At 44.9% G+C, this 17,454-nt stretch overlaps 1 protein-coding gene across 32 annotated transcripts in view; it reads right to left on the bottom strand.

Annotated features, from left to right (window-relative positions):
- MAP2 (microtubule associated protein 2) overlaps positions 1-17,454 on the bottom strand; it is a 197,092-nt gene that overhangs the window by 43,283 nt on the left and 136,355 nt on the right. For all 32 annotated transcript variants that reach the window (XM_040561014.1, XM_040561021.1, XM_040561023.1 and 29 more), the window contains 2 exons: positions 6,270-6,383; positions 3,861-3,938 (listed from right to left, as the gene is read on the bottom strand). In XM_040561014.1, the coding sequence (XP_040416948.1) occupies positions 3,861-3,938; positions 6,270-6,383 (192 nt within the window). The remainder of the gene's footprint in view (positions 1-3,860; positions 3,939-6,269; positions 6,384-17,454) is intronic.

Raw genomic sequence — 17,454 nt, 5'->3', positions numbered from 1 at the left:
AACCTGAGCTCCCTGCCTTTTTCCTAGTACTTAAGAGTGAGCAATAAGGTTGCAGCAAAGCGTCTTCACATCTTAATCCACTTGCAATGCAAAACCTGCAGATTTCTTTTCTATATAAGCTTCTATAAAATTCAGTGACGGATTTGAGGTGGCTCACTGTTTGCAAGAGGCTCATTCCAGAGGGTGAAGCTGTGTCTCAGCATGTGACAGACCAGAAGTCAGCTCCCTCCTAGACCTGAGAACATTCAAGACTACAACTCCCACTTCTGTGCAGGGTGCCCTCGTGCTAGTTTATGTATCACTGCGAGCAAGAGCAGAAAGCAGTGCGATGCACTTGCCATTTCTTCTGCTGGAACTGGTGCATTGTGGAGGAAAGAAGAGAGGTTGAAGAGGTCAGAAGTTGAACAGGGAAGGAGGAGGCGGTGCATTATGGAGATGGAGATGCAACTGGAAAAGGGGAGGCTCTCCTTCCAGCTGTAGGTCGCATTTATCCAGGGACTCTTCAGAAGTAAAATGCACCAGGAATGAAGATGGAACTCCAGGACTTCTCTATATTGATGCGAACAGGGCTGAAAATTGCTTCTGCATGGGTTGCGGGGGGGAAAAAAGCACACAAAAACAACCAAGCCTTGCCTCTGCTCCTTAACACTACAGCAACTGACAACAGTAAAGATGCTCACAATGCACAGAAATGTGATGGGCCAAAATCATTAGTAGCGCAAAGTCTAGCTGGAGCTATTATGTCTGTGTCTATCACACATCTACATCATTTATCAGTTTCAGTAAAGATATCTGCAAACTTACTGCAGATAATTCCATTAACATGACAATTCATTCTTTAAAGAAGTATATGCTTTTATTTCTGCAACAAGAAAATTCCTTTGCTGTTGTAGTCCCTTCTAATAGTTTCCATGTCAAAGTGTGGGAAAAATTCCCAGTGTATTCTAAAGACCAAGATGAAAATCACTTCTCACAAAGGATAACTCAGCTTGAGCTTCCAGGTATCTTTTCAAAATGCCTTTCGTGAAATAATTTTTACTGTAAATGGATTTTTTTTTAGGACACTTGGTTCCTTTCAATTTGCAGTGTTCTTATTTGGTACATAAAGCTTATCCTGAAACACCTATTTCAAAATGGAAGGCAGTCCTTCAAGGCATCCTGCTATCTTGTAACACTTAGAAGATTTTTCACATGAAGACATTTCTAACCATTGTCAAAAGATGCAGAGCACAAAAGAAATGCCAAGTTTGCAAGAGAACACTGCATCAGCCCTGAATGAGCAGATACAACCGATAAAAGTATTAGACAGTGCTAGGGAAAATTTCATTTCCTGAGTAAAATTATGTTACAGTAGGTGAAATAAATGAAATAATGTCAATAGGGCAAATTAGTTATCTTACCTTCTGCAGCAGTAAAAAGGAACAGGCTCATCTGAATGATTTTCTGCAGCCAAATGAAAGAAAGAAACCTACATGCACTGACTCCTTACTCTCATGAAATACACTTGACCCACAAACCTCTCTGTCTTTTCTACCTTTTTTTTTCCTTTTAATTTGTGTTTGCTGCATGGCTGGCCACATCCACCTTTGTCATGTCTACAGCAGTTATTTCTTTCTGACTATGACTGAAGGAAGTCTCTTTTGGATTCAGTGCAATGCAACACACACTGACAAGCGTGTTAGGAAAATGTTCTCTGAGAGAAGAGGGATGAAGGAAGCCTGAGACAGATACACACATCAAATACTCGCCTTTTCTTGTTCAACAACTTTAGAACTGAGTTAAATTCATAAATTGTATGCTACTGAGCAGAAAGATAGACAATGTAAAGGTGCATGGGGATGGATAGCCAGATGGTATAGGAAACAGAAGGCTGAAGCAGGTACAGTACAAATTGGGTCAAAACCTGATGAGGTAAACTCTCCCGAATGGGAGCTCTGCTTGAATCAAAATGACAGGACTGGCTCCCTCAAGTCAGCAAAAGCTCCACTTACCCACAGAAAATCAGGATGACATCTAACACAGAGCAGAACACAAGATTTTGTGTTTCTTCTGGCTTACTAACTACACTAAAAGTTGACAACACTGATACTTTGGGCAAAAGCAACTGAAGTGCTATTAAATTAATTCTACATGCAAGGAAGGAGAAAAACAGCAACATTAAGTGATGTGCTGAGTCATATACACACTGGGAACACCACAGTCCTGTAGCTAGTTGATAATAAAGTCAAGTTACATAGCTTTTTGCCACCTTCTTGTCTTGGTACTAAGCAGCAAGATGTGCTAGGGGACAGTTTTTAACCTCCTGTCAATTAATCAATATGTTTGCATTATAAAATCCTAAAATACATACAAATAATACTGCCAATACTTAAAGCTGACCCTAAACTAAGAGTAATCGAAGAACCTGACATTTGCCTCAAGCAGAAGAACAAGCCCTTTATTGTAATAGGAAAAATCAAAAGGCATATGCTGAACTACTCAAGTGAACTCTACAAAAACAGAAAACAGTGGTGAAAACCTTGGTAACAATCCTAAAAGCATTTGTTAATGCCCTACTAGCTTCCTTTTCAGTTAGTAGTTTTGATTGCCATTACTTCTTGGTGATAAGTCAAGAATTATTGGAGTATTTTATTCAAAACACACACACAAAAACCAACCACACAATGAATCAAATTTTATATCCTGGTTACTGACCACGTACACTGGGTATTTCCAATACAGTGGACTGTCAAATGTTGTTGTTAGCACAGTCTGTAATTGCATTATCTCAAAAATGACCAAAGGATTGAAAATGCTGAATTGCAGTGCCCTGATAAACTGAGAGTCAGACTATGTTAGCACACGAAGCAGGAACTATCCACTTGCAAGATTAATAGAAGCTCTGTGTTAAAATACTAACAAAGTTTGGTCAGCAGATGATGATAAATTATTTCCATGCTCTTATTGAAAACAAGAAGAAAATGAAGAAGGAAATAAATGGAAACACAAAAATGCTGTTCACGTGGCAGAGTTCAGCTGACAGTCCCCTGGAGATTCTGAACCCAAATACCTTCCTCAGACTGACAAGCCATGGCTCAGTATTGATATGTTGCTGTCTCTTATACTGATGGCCTTGACACAGCACTCTTTTGCTGCTGAACAAAGCATTGACATATATCCTTACCATTGTGACAACTTCACTGGGATTTAGACTTCTGCTTAAAATTAAGCAAATGCTTAAGTTCTTTGCTGAAGGGGATTTTAGCAGGAGGAAAACGCAGAGATCATGGGCTACTGAAACCGAATAATCATGGTGCAGAACAGAGTACAAATTTGCTTAGTGAGACTAGAATTTGACTCCCACACTCTGCGTACAGAACCCCCAATACACGTAGGCATTGAAGCATGAATTACAGGCTGAAGACCAACAAAATGATCCAACTCTGAATCTCCTCACTTTCATGCATTTAAGATTCTAAATACAAAGTTAATAACTATTAAAAAAAAAAAAAGCCAAACAAACCCTAAGAAAACAAAAATTACCTATATTGAGTCACAGTTTTGGTGAGCACACTGGGATAGCAGACATCTTTGCTCATGTTGCATGTGACGGATAAGAGAGTTATCATCACCATTTTTTTGTTGTTGTTGTTTAATATGGATGTACTTAACTTTGGCTGTCAGTTACCTCTGTGCATATGTGTCTACCTCATCCATGCATTGCAGTTGGTTTGCAGATGGGGAGTTATTGGAGGGGAATGCCTTATCTTTCCATATGAAGCTGCAGTAAGTATCACCATTTTCTGATTTCCCCCTCCTTTAGACTTCTCTCTCATCCCTCTGCTGACAGCTGTACACTGCAAGGTCCGGGAGACCCTTACCTTCCTCCAGAGCTCCAGTTTGCTCAGAAGCTGGTGATGGAGGCGGGGAAGGAGGCAGGTTGGCTGACTCTTCGACTGCTGCAAATCAAACAATGAAAACAAGATACAGCAATTAATTCCCAGGAGATCAATGCTTGATACAAGCTGCAGTCAGCCTGTGCTGCCCAGCTGAGAGAATTAGTTGATGGGGACTGGTGCACCAGGGATTTTCAGGAGGAGACCCTTCTTTACCTGGATTGTTAAAGCTATATTAAAAGGATTTATTTTTTCAGATGAAATGCATTATTTTCAAAATTCTGGTCACAGAGTACAATACAGAAATGAAGTACAAAATCATTGTTTAGATCAGTGTTGCCACTTAAAAAGCCTTCAGTTATTCAAAGCAACAACAAAACAGCATCTGTGCAGGAGAGATTTTATAAATTCAGGCTGATTAACTGTAACGGTGAGAAACTAATCTCTTCAGTTTACCTTGAGTACATGAACAAGAAACACTCTGCAAGCTTTTTTTCTTTTCTTGATACTGAGTTCAAGGTTAATCACAGAATACATGCAAATACTCCTCATCTAAATACAAAAGACATCAGCACAAGGAACTTACATCAGCCATGACTTATTAATGATTCAGCTGAGCAAGGTGCTGTGAAATCTTAGATTCACTTAGGTTACATTTTAGATTCATTCCCAGTCACAAGGCTAGATGTTGAAACCAGATGATGTTTTTCCAATGATTGCAATAGAAACACGACAAATCCTGAACAAGCTGCTTCTTAAATGAACTCAGCATAATTTCCGCATCTGATTTCATACTAATCATTTTGAGATTTTTTTTTCTTCTTTAAAACCAAATCCACTACTGGGAATTAACCTATGTTTTGGAAAAAAAAAAAAAAAAAGAAAAAAAAAGAATAAAAGGGAAAAAAAAGTAACAAGTCTGTTTTACAGCCTGTGTTACAAATGTCACCTCTCAACAAGCACATCTAAGTTTATGATTCAGGGCTTCTTTCCAAGCATAGAAAGGCCAATTTCAGAAGCCCCAGAAGAATTGTCCTGGCTTCCTTTCTATTGATGTCAATGTGGTTTGGAAGACAGACCTATGTGACTTATCCTTAAGATTTGCTTGTCCTGGGACAGAGTATTTCTATCTTCGTTACAGTGCAATTTCAGCTGCATTCATGTAATAGTGACTGACCACAGGAACTGTAACACCAGCATTTGCTAACTGTAGATGTACTTCTCCCAATATGTTTAAAATCTCTTACCTAACCAGATGTAACTGAATACTCATTTTGCTTCACGTAGGCCCCAGTGAAGCACTCAAGGCTTAAATATGTATGAAATGTGTTGTGAAATTGGGGTCTTTCATGTAATATCGAGCATTTGTAAAGAAGGGAATTATCAAGCTACACATCTCTCTGCTGTACCTTCAGCTCAAAATTAATTCAATGAAGCAGAAGACCTTGGGAACCAGATTTACAACAAGTATTTTTAATTACTCATTGACTTTAATTCATTCCTAAGCAGGGTCCAGCTGCTGCACCAAATAAAGTGAAGTGCCTGTGGGGAAAATACCACAAGGTATTATTCTGATTTGATCACAACATACACACGCTCAGCAGAACTTATCCCAGGGGAAGGCTTGCAAGACATTCACTACCCGAGGACAGTGTATGGCCTTTCTCTGGCCTTTGGTGTACATGCTCGGGGCTACCACGGAAGTTTTCTGGCAGTGAGGAAGCACTGTAGGTATGAACGGCTGAATACTTACTCATATACATACACACTTGGATTTTGGAGAGACGTTCCACAAAGGAGACAGCAGGAGGACGAGGAAGCAGCACAGACCAGTGGCAGTGGTACCACTCCCAGTCTGGACCACTGGCATTTGCTTCCATCCACTGTCACTCCCTCCCTCTCACCCCGCTGACCACTATCCCCTCTCCCATCCCCTTCTATGGTGCCCTCTTTGCTTCCTGTCGAGATGCTCTTCCTCCATCTTCTGGAGCAGCTACCAACAACCAGCAAAACCTCGCTGTCTTTTTACATGCCCCTCCCGTAATCTTTGCCTCTTCAGACATCAGTCTTCTTCTCTCAGGGCTGAACACAAAGGGGCTCTGAGCATGGCTTGGTCCCACCAAACACAACAATAACAAAACCAACGACAACTACAGTCGCAGCTGCTCCGCTCGGGGGTCAGACACCAGGTGGAAAGCTGCTGCTACGAGCACAGTGAATGAGACAGCCAAAGGGGCACGAAGAAGTGGGGCAACAAGGGTAACACTATTATGTGGTCCTTTACTTTACCCACGACTATAACCTACTTGAATACACACTTGTATTTTTCTTTTTAAAATACATATAACATTTGCAGACACAAGGATATTTCCAATAAGTTTCATCTTGTTTTACCTATAGGTAGTGGTCCAGGCTGATCTTTGTGCTGGGCTTCTTTTTCCTGTTCACCTTTTAGGACTGCTACAGCTTCAGCTGTTACTACTTGTACTATCCTCGCAGACACTTCTTCTGTGGTAGCAGGAAAAAAAAAAAACAGAAAAAAGAAAACAAAGAAAAATACGCTAATTAGAATGTTTTTCTTAAATTGCAAAAATTAGCTCAAAAAATAAAGAATGGAGACTGACTCAATTTTGAAAAAGTTAATCTTTTTCCTGAAATATAAGCAAATCATTAAAAATGAAATAGAAGGACCAAATAGTCAGTGGAAAATGCTGAGTATTTATGAAAACCAGGACGCTACCCTTTGCAGGAAGATGCAAAAAAAATCGTTATTAAATGCTCTTTCTTATGTCTGTTAGGGACAATGTGCAGCGACTGCAAAATTTTAAGGTGATCATTTATTAAATGCCTTGCAATTTTTTTCTCCATGTACTGTTTTGCAGACAGGGGTAGAACAGCCCGCTGAGTAATGGGATTTCTTGACATTTAATGTATGGAGTCAGTGTCACTCTCACGTGTACTCTGGATGACATTTCCTCCCCATCAGCACGCAGTTAAGAGGCAATAAAGGCACTTCCCAGACATATCTAAGGATATGCTGATGAGGGACTTGAAACAGAAGCGCCAAATAACATTTCGATATGATACAAACATAGGCTTTGTCCTCCTCACCCCTTTTAAGACTGCAACATAAAGCTTTCTTCAACGGAAAGCTCGAATAGCACACAAACGGATTGCAGTGGGTAACATCTGCAGCATAGGACAGGTTTGCAGACCTGGACCTGGGACTCTGTCGTGGCTCCCAGTCGCTGGATGATCGACAGAGCTGGCTGCCAGGGGACCTGTGCTCTGCTCCTCCCCACCACCATCAGTGTGCAACAGGTCCAGGAGTGGTGAGGAACCCTTTGGTGCTGCTCCACCCCACGGGTGGACAGAGCCCCCATTAATCAACCCCCCAAGGACAGAAACAAAAGCTCTCTGCTCACCCATTACTGCTTCCTTCAGGTGAAGGAAGGGGAAGTACATTTAAATCAACGCCCTAGATGTAACTTTACAGAAACCATCCTAACAAGGGACGCTGCCCGTTACATTAATAGTGATTTCTTTCTGGCAGAATTCCTTGGTGCTTTTAACGTGAAGTTATTCCTCTTCATTTGTCGTTTAGAAAAGCTGATTTTTTTCTCCCAGGAGGCATAGATGCAAGTTACTCGACTTTCACGGTCATGTTTGTCTAAAAACAAAGTGCTACGTTAATCTCTCTTTTGCACAAACTGAGTACGTAATGAGATATTAAAAAACCAACCCACTAGCAAAGAACATTCATAATTGTTGGTATTTATATCTTACAATTCACTTCCCTCTTGACTGGTTGCCAGGAGGGCAGGGACTGCACTACAGAGTTATTGGCTGCAGTCAATAGTGAGAGTTGATGGATGAATATGTCAGAGCCACCACTGAGCAACGAAAAAATAAGCTGATTTAGAGAACTGTTAGTCCAAGAATAAATGAGCACAAACTTGCCAAGGATAAATTCAGACTAGAAATCAGATGTTTTCCTGCTCTCAGGGGTGTGAAGTTCTGGCATAGATTTCCCCATAGAAGGAAGAAAACTCGACTGATTTTGAGATGGAGCTCGGTACATTCACAAAAGGGACTACACAATATGGATGTCTGCATCAGCAGGAGGCTGGGCATGGCAGCTCTGCTTCTCTGTCCCTTTGGTGCACAACGTGCCCTCAGTAAATTAATGAGATTCCACTTCGTTGTTATGTAGATCGAATCAAGCAACTTAATCAAGCCATGCATGCAGCTAGTCGTAGGCACCAAAGACCAGCCATGTCGATTCAAACCCATCAATCTCCCCGGCTGCCTTTTAGTGTCCTGTACCTCATATACAGGTTTTGAATTTCTCCCACTTAAATGCTTGCTGGGTGTGCTTCTTGGCACCTCTCGGTTCCTCTTGTGAGGAACAGGGAACAGATACTTTACAAACCCTCACGGACTGTTACACGGACCGCACACAAACAGTTCCTTGCCATCCGTACAGGTCCTGGCAATTTCCTGTGTTGCGAGGCAGACGCAGACTGCAAAGCACAAGCAACACAGGAGAAAAGGGGGAGAATGTGCCCTGCAGATCAGCCCTTCCTCTTCCTGCAGGTGCCTCTGCCCTTTCCCATGCCTCACCACGCAGCTGGCGCGCTGCAGCACCTTGCCTGGGCAGGACGTGCAGGTAGGAAACGAGCCTCCCCTCCACAGAGCATCCTTTGAAAGGTGGCGTTCCCCTGCTCTGGCCCTGCTCTTTCAGAATATGAAGGCACATCGCCCTGACTGCTTTGATAAGGGTGGAGGACAGCAGCGAGCTTCGCAGGGAAGGCCACAGCTCCGAAAGATCCCACGCTGATCGCCAGTCCATTTGTAAGCTTATTTTCACATGAAAATTATACTTAATTTCAATAATTTACAATTAGTTTCTCAGATACAGAATATGCAAACACATACCGGATTTAGTACCTTGGAGTATGTCCAGACAAAACCCACGTGGTCACCTGCTCTCCATCCCCCAAGCTACCACAAGCCTCCTCCCAGCAAGGTAAGACAAACCTCTACTAAAAATGATCTTTTTTGTTACAGAATTCATACTTGTTTGCATCCAGCCTGCTTCTGGGGTGCAGATGGGCTCTCCAAGGCCCTCTCAGCTCTCTTCCCGATTTAATTAGCCTGGGACAAACATTATGTTCAACAGGGAGAAGCTGCTGGGGGTAAGAGGTTGCCTCCTGAAAAATGGTCATTTCAGACTATGCAGAATACACACAAAAATATAATGGCCTGTGTTTTTTTTTTGTTTGGTTGGTTTTTTTCCTTTTTAAAATCAAGAAAGGCTCACTTTGAGCACTCTGTTGATGGATATTTTGGGTGACACAGGAGGCACAGGCAGCTCGCCAGAACAGCAGTGTTTTTGCTATACATGACTGCTGCAAAAGGACAGACATTTCTGTACTAATGGACACTATAAATAGCAGATCCAATGGGTAAGTCAAATCCTCACAGGGCAGCTATTGAGACTGTTCATAGTTTCCTTATGGTTCAGTTAAAGTTCAAGGAAGCCTAATGATAAAAGAACAAAAAAAAAAAAAAAAAAGAAAAAGGAGAGTTAGCCAGCCTGGATGCCAGGCAAATTCCTCACAGCCTATAAGCTTTGGCTTCGTTAGAGAGAGTTTTTTTGTAGAGTTTTATTTTCCCTCTTTAACCAGGTAGATGTTGGCTGATTCTGCCTTGTGCCATAGAAACAGCAGTAACAAGTGGAAAGTAACACCAAAAGTATGTTTCTTAAAGGCAGCACAGACCTGGGCCCCAGCTATGGCTCCAGCACAACAGAGGAGCAGCAGCACAGTTTCCCTTGGCAATCTTGCAGAGTGAAATGCTGCTCCTTTTTACCAAGCTGCTCACGGTACGGGACGCAGACTGAGTCTCCCACATTGGTTACAGGCAGTGCAGCACCCAAAAGCCTAGGTGGCCCTCGGTTACAAGGTTACAGACCAGAGGATGGCTACCGCAGCCAGAGATCTGGGACCAGACCTTGTAGAAGGCCAAAATGTCATTTCCAAGCCCTCCTTCATTTCTTATTGATGCTGCTGCAGTCATCAAGGGACTGCAGATGTCTCCGCTGGCACCTGAATCCATTACTGACATTACTTTCATTTCCCAGGAAACCTTTCCAGTCCATTAAGTTGTTTAACACACAGATTTACCAGCCCCAGTGACAGATGTATGGATGGCCACAAAAGTCTTTTAAAAACGTGTCTGAGCTTTCACCAAGTATTTCCCGAAAACTTAGAAATATCTGGAAACGGTAATGGCAAGAGCAAAAATTAGATCTGTGACAGATTTGCGCAGCGATGCACTGTGTCTGTTCCCTTTGTGCCCTTTCTAATGGTTCACCTCCAGCCTCGGGCACTTTCTCCTCTTCCAAGCTACCATAACCTCAGGCTCAATCCAATGAGGAAATGGGTTGCGAACACCCCTTCCTACATGGAACTGCTCAGGCTCTGACAGCTCCCATCCAGCAGTACCTCTTTTATACCTCCCCTGTCTCTCTCTGCAGTGCAGTGGTGTTATTCTGAAGGCTGGGTTTGATGGGAGAAACTCCCAAAGAGCTGTGCCCACAGCATCTTCCTGCCTCACAGGCAGGTGCCCCATGATTTCACCTTCCCAGGTAGGAGCAGCATCGCCCCTCAAGGCTTTATCTTGCCAGCAGCTCTATCTTACCCTGCTACGGTGGCAGCAGATCTTCAGAGCCAGCTGGGCTCTGCAAAGCAGAACTCGTCCAGGGCATAAACAAGGTTTGACGTGCTGGAACTGCACAGCACACCAAATGCTCCAGGAGAAAACTGAAGGAAAAGGATGACAGGAAGGAGGGACAGAGGGGAGGAGACTGAAAATTGTGTCGAAACTTCCCAGGCATTCACAATGTCATCCCTCAGACTCCGACCAAGAAAATTAACAGTGAGCTTGTTTAAAGCAAAGGGTAATTAATGCTCACGGAGGGCTGAGGCTAAAACAGGGAGAAAGAAAGATGCAAACAGATGGGAAAGACAAAATAATATGTTTCACTAATTTTGCTACGTTTTAGGCATGGAACACAGGCAGGGCACAGCAAAAGGATTAGCTACATGTGTGCTTGCAGAATTGGGAAAACAAAGCAATTTCAGTCAAAATGTGCCTGTCAAAATCCTCACCAGGGTGCAGAGCAGTTTCCAAGGTAACCAGCACTAATTGTTGGCACAGCCGGCTCGAGTTAACAACAAAAGCACCGAGGAACCTGTGCTGCTTAGCAAGGCAAAACACCCCAACCATATTCCCTGCAGAAAAGAAAGATCCAACACTGGCTATTTGCTATCTTTGAGAATTTGAAAAGCTAACAGGGCCTATGGATTTTTTTCCCCTGTGTGCTGCAGTTCCAGTGCTGCAGGACTACAAACCAAATAGCTATTGGATTTGTTCGGAGGCATCAGGCAGTCCCCTCAGGACGAGTCCTGACTTCTCTCAGCTCTGCTGAGGCTGGTGGGACTGCTGAAACACAGGCAAAGAGACCGGGGCTTCAGCTGGTGGTTTTTCCAATGTAAAATCTGAAGACACGCCTTGGACTTTATTACTGCAATTCCTAAAACCTCTAAGCACTGCCTTTTATACTTGGATTAAGAGAGAAATTCACAGTAGGAAGCGAAGCAGTATGAATAAATCGTATAAAACACAAATAATGCCAGCAGATTAGTGCTTGTGGTTGAAGGAAAAAAAGCAGTAACATAGCTTTACAGAATTCAAATATTTGCTCTCCAATGGCTTTTGTGAGTGCAAATATTTTGCCGCAAGTAGGTCCTTGATCTTGATGTTGGCAATATCAACTGTAATTGGCAGGAGGTATGAAGGGAAATAATGGGAAAAACAGCTTTTAAATTAAACGAAACCACAACACAACTGACAAGCATCACTTCCCTAATAAACTCATTGACTTTAAGCTGCTGCAGCATCAAAGAGGGTGGTGACAGATTAAATTAATCAGCAGGACTTAGCAGCTCGCCAACTGAACAGGTCAAAAAAGGCTCACGTTTTGGGAAAGAAAACCCCGTGATTGTGTGACACACTGAACCCCAAAGGTATGGGGGCTCAGGACTGCCTTTGGGGGAAGACGCACTGCAGTGACTACGTGAAAAGAGCAAGCACAGGGGGAGCTATGGCTGGCAGGAGCCGTGTGGCCCCGGCTGCTCTGCAGAGGTCAGGAAAGCAGCAGCCCAGGGCTGGGGCTGCCCATCCTTGAACCGCTTCCACACCTTCTGCCTTTACTTCGGCTCCACGGTGTTTTCCCGATCACGCTCCCAGCGAGAGCTGAACAGGCAGCTCAAACCTCAGCGGTGTGCAAGTGGCAAAATCCAACAGCAAATCTGTGCGAGGAGCTGGGAGCACCTCCGAGCTCCAGCGAGCCCTCCTCCAGCTCCCAAACACACGTGCAGCAGGCAGGGGCCTCTGCCACGCTGTCTAGCCCCTGTAAAACAAATGCCAAGGGATCGGTTCCTGCACATGCACACCCTTTAAATATGAAATGTCGTTAAAAAGGAGCTATACAAATGTCAGCACAATAAAGCAACGCTTTATAAATGAGCCCTCATTACTGCAAATACTTGCTCCCTGCACATCCCCTGAGTCGTATCTTCTTAAGTTTACTGTCTGGAACAAAGTATTTACTACTGTCAGCATTTCCCAACCAAGCCAGAGGTGGGAAAAGCTAATCGCTTCTGGTTTGTCTGACGCATCAGCAATGCGATTTACAGCTGATGTGCAATACTGAAGCAGCCACCGTGAGACCCCCAGCCAGGGTGATGCAGAGAGCTCCCACTGCCTTTCCCAGGATGTGCTAACAGCTAAAAAGCAGCACTTGCATGAAATAAGCAGATATATTTATCCTTCATTAAAAAAAGAACTCCTTGTAGGACTCATGCAGGAAGAAACCACTTCAGGTTCAAAGCAAAGCACCGGATATTTAATCCTTTGAGTGTGAGTAAATATGCAGAACAGGTACCTCATTTCTAATTCGGTATTTGTTTGGGACTTCAGTACGTGTTAACATTTTAAATAAGCACAATTTTAAGAACTAATTGTTTTCAGTATAAGTGAACAATGCACAGAAGCCAGTAGAGCTACAGCAACCTACAGCAGGAGAGGACATGTCCCTACAGTTCTTTTTTAGCTCCTTTTTAATACAGTTTTTACAGTGCTTTCTGTGATCTTTAAAATAGAAGGGAAAAAAAAACACAAAACACAACAAAGTATGCTACACAAGCTCTGCTGAATTTAAGATTAACATTAACAATAACCCGTGCATGCTTTGTGTGAGGCTTCCAGTTGTGCCCAGTTCAGCAGAACCAAAGACCATTCTGCCAGTGTAACACAGTTTAGGTTCGTCCTGTTAGGGGACCTGGTAACACCGAACGCAGCAATACGGTGCACTTTCGCCCTACGGCTCACGCTGCCAGTCAAACCCTGCCCCAGCAGCAGCTCTGCAATGCAGCAGCAGCTGTGCTGCTGATCTCTTCTGGGCTGCGCTTCCCGGCCGAGCCCCTGCCTGTACCCAGACAGACATCTCTCCCTTGCCGACTGCAAGGGATGGCCCTGTGTACTCACACAAGATGCTGAACCTTCCTGGAGGCAGGCAAAATAAAGAAGATCCCATGTCACAGCCAAATTAATCCCAAAGTTCTTGATTTGGGTGAACTGCTGGAGCAGCTGCAGCCCTGCTTAGAAGCTCTGCGCCCCCCATCTCCTCTGGCAGCATCCCAGCAGAAGCAAGTCTTGTCCCTGCCAGGTCACCACCTCTGACCAGGTCCCAGCCCTGACCCTTCCCATGGTCTTCTCCTGCTGCCTGCCCACCCATGGAAACCGCTAGCCCACACCTCTGGTTGTACGAAGTGATTGGGAAAGAGACGCGCCTACTCCTCTAGACTGAAGGTGCAAAAGAGAAGGAGGAAGAGCTGACAGAGCAATTGTCTGGAAGGACAATATGCTCTTAAATAGAAAGGAAGAGAAAGCACCTCCTGGACAGCCACAGCAAAGGATCAGCTGCTTCCCAGCTCACCAACACTGTGCAGGCTCACTGCCCTGGATTTGGCACAGACCCTGGCTTTTGGGGAAAAAACTGCAGCTCCAGCTGAAGCCGTTTTCTTCTCTCCCATGCGGGGATGCAAGCGGTTTTGCTAAGTCAGCCAGACTGCCACGTCCAGGCAGCACCGACAGCTGGTACTCCTGCTCCTCTGCATCAAGGCACCTGCCTGGGCAGCCCGCGGGCTGTAAGCGAGTTTCCTTCTAACTGCTGCAGGCAGCAGGGCTTGCTGGGACCTGCACCAAACCAGTCGTGTGCTGCTACGAATTAGTCTCAAGGAAAGAAATATGACCAAAAAAATGAAATACCTGGGGTTTATGTTCCCCTCCCAAAGTATATGTTCCTTCTAAGTGAATTTGATTTCCATGAAGTATTCCATTTAGCCAGTCCTGAATGAGAATGACTCTCTGGAAAGCAGTTAGCAGGTTTTCCTGCCTTGGAGATAATGGCATCTCACAATTCTTTTCCACATACTGCATGCAGTTAAAGATGAAGTGCTGAAGTTTTGAGCCAGTATTTGCCTCATGCAGGAGAAGAGCTCATGCATGTGATCTCACGTACACAGCTGGGGTGACTTGAGTTTCCTGCATTGTTTGCATGTCTCAAGTAAGAACTCAATAACAACAAAACCCCCCAAACAATCAAGACTGCATTTCCAAGCCATCACCTCAAAATGAGCTTTCCAAGCACCATTGGCTCTGCTCCGCAGTCGGTCTGCACAACAGCACAGGGAAATGTAAATGTTTTGCTCAGCATCTCCTGAAGAACAAGCGATGGAGTCAAAACCAGCACACAGCCCTCTCGCTTTGAACCTTGCCTTTGAATTTCCAGATCAACCTTTTCACAGCTGGTGCGGACAGGCACTGGATTAGCCGTGCTCAGATGTCAGCTAATGCCAGCCACTTTATGCTGATTTCCATCCCTTCGGCTGGCAAAGGCAAGCAAACCTGTATTAATTATCATTATAATGACTTAAAGCGAGCAGTTGATCTACCAGTAGCAAACAGGAGGAACCCAAGCCAAAGCACCAGTACATAACTACTGGTTTTGCTGTCCTAATTCAGGATATGAATGTCGTGTGAGACAAGATTACTTGCTTCTCTGTATATTAACCTCACAGCCTAAAACAGCAGGGAAGACAAAGACAGGTGTTTTATCCCTGGCTCCCTCCTCATCTTTCATTTGAGCTCCTTGCTTGAATTAAAACCCAGCTTGCTTTGCCTTCCCATTTTAATACAGAGTAGCTCATTAGGGTTAGTTGACCCAAGAAACGTGTGCATATACATGTATCTCTATACAAATGCATCTATATAATCTCACACACATCTATCTTGCACCACAAATGCCCCCCAAAGCAACACGTCCCTTTCGTTTTCATGGAAGTTGTGCCTCAGTGAGGTCCCACTGAATGGTGCTCCCTGTCTCTCTCCCCATCTACCCCGTCTTGAGAAGCAAATCTGGGAGGAGAAGGGAAAACCAAAAAGAAGACTGCTCCTTCCCTTTGTCAGACAGCCTGACTGTGCCTCGGAGCCGTTACAGAGAGGCTGTGCACTCCTGAATGCTAAATAAGCTCCCAGGCTACAGACTCTCTCTCAGCGGAGCTTAAAAAGAGATCTGGCTCAGCACAGGGACCAGTTGGCATGGCAACGTGGAAGAAGGCAGCCAGCAGCGCCTGGCACTCCTCGCAGTAGTAGCAGCGGACTCACGTCTTCGTAGCTGCTCTGACGGCACCAGGGTCAGCCCCGCAACGCCTGCAGGGAATGGGACCGGCCTCCAGCAGGCACAGCCACGGGGAGCTCAGCTTAGCCACGGCTGGGCACCAAGCCACGCACGGGGGGCTCTGTAACGGGAAAAAGGAGGAAGAGCACGGGCTGTCACACCTGAGAACCTGCTGCTTCCCTTTCAAGGTGACTCTGGGGAAGAAGTTGCCATTTCAGCTGCGCCTGAAACAGAGGGGCTGTGTGCCTGCAAGACAAGGCTCTGTTGTTTGTTAAAGAATCCTCCTCCAAACCTCCCTGCCCTCAGATCACAGCTGGAACAGAAAAGCTCCCTCTCACAAAGCTCCTGGTGTCACAACAAAACACAGCAGAAAGAACAGGGAGCACGAAGGAAGGAGCTGGTCGGTGCCGTCTCTCAGCCACATTCGACCCCGGTCCTCTGCTGCCTCCACCGATGCTCTCTCCAGCAACGCACCTCGAACACGTCTAAAATATTCCAGTAACGAGTCCCAGAAAATGACACTTGTATTACTCTTAACATAAAGAAGAAAAGTTTCTGAAGTCTGGTATGTTTGCCTGTCTCTAAATTGGCAAAGATGATGGTGCACAGTAATTACTGTCACATTTCCTGGGCAAAGGGAGGGAGATCAAAATGCCTAATTAACAGCTTCTGTCCCACGGGAGCTATCTATGACATGGAAAGATGCGTTCTTCAAGCTTTGCAAAACAAAAAACTGATATGGGATGAGCACGGCAATCGCATTCATCCTTCAACATCCCTCATTTTGCGTCCTTCTATATATTTTGTCTGCAGTGCTCGAGATGTGCTGGCTGCTGAAAATGCCCACCTGAGGCAGGCACCTTTAGGGAACAGGCGATCAGGGACCTTGGGGAGCATTGGGCAGCAGCAGGACAGCCAGTGCCAGCAGCCAAATGAAAGGAGAGCTGTGACAAAGCAGTGCTGTTGGGAAGAAAGGCTAAAAAGGCCTCTGGATGAAGAAGGCCTGTTTATATGTTTACTGGCAGTGCCATCTGTATCATAAAAAGAGAAAGACAAACATGCAAAGGAAAGATTAAATGACAAGTCCCTGGCAGGGGACACGAATCACTAACACATCCCAGGACCAAGCACTGACCTGCCTGGTGCAGTTTCAGCACGGAGAGGCCGTTGTGTTTGCTGACCCCGTGCACAACGCCGCAGCCCTGCCCCCAAGCCAGCCATCACAGCTCCAGTCCTGCCCCAGTGGATGCAGCGCCTGGAGCCAGCAGAACTAGGGGTCACAGTGATTTTCTAACCGTGCAGTAGTGGTGAGGATGGTGAGGAAGAGCCTCTCTGCCTGGAGACGGGCTGCTACAAGGCTAGGCAAGATGATGGGACACGGATGGTTTCCTTGTTGTGCTGCCAGGTGGCTGGAAGACGCACAATCCCTACCTGCACCACAACTCTTTTGCACAGACTAAAGGGACCCCGCATCTCTGCTCATCTGTTCACTGGCTACGACAGGGCACTCCTTCAGGCTGACATTCCCTGCAGCTTATTTCAATACGCTTTTTTAAGGAGTAGTTGGTCACAGGAACACATTTGTTGCAGACGCCCAGTTAGTCTGGCTGAACAAAGCCTTAAAACAAATGGCTGAATTAGGACAGACTACATCCAGGGCTGGAACTTGAATTACCCCCTCCCACTTTCTTCCTCGGTTATTCCCTTTAGACGGTGCCATTCCCTGCTGAGTCCCCTCTTCTCTGGGGCAATACTTGCCATCACGCAAAG

Source organism: Cygnus olor, chromosome 6 (assembly GCF_009769625.2).
Source record: "Cygnus olor isolate bCygOlo1 chromosome 6, bCygOlo1.pri.v2, whole genome shotgun sequence".
Lineage (NCBI taxonomy): Eukaryota > Metazoa > Chordata > Aves > Anseriformes > Anatidae > Cygnus > Cygnus olor.
Note: the sequence above shows the minus strand (reverse complement) of the source record. Positions and strands in the feature narration are given on the sequence as shown.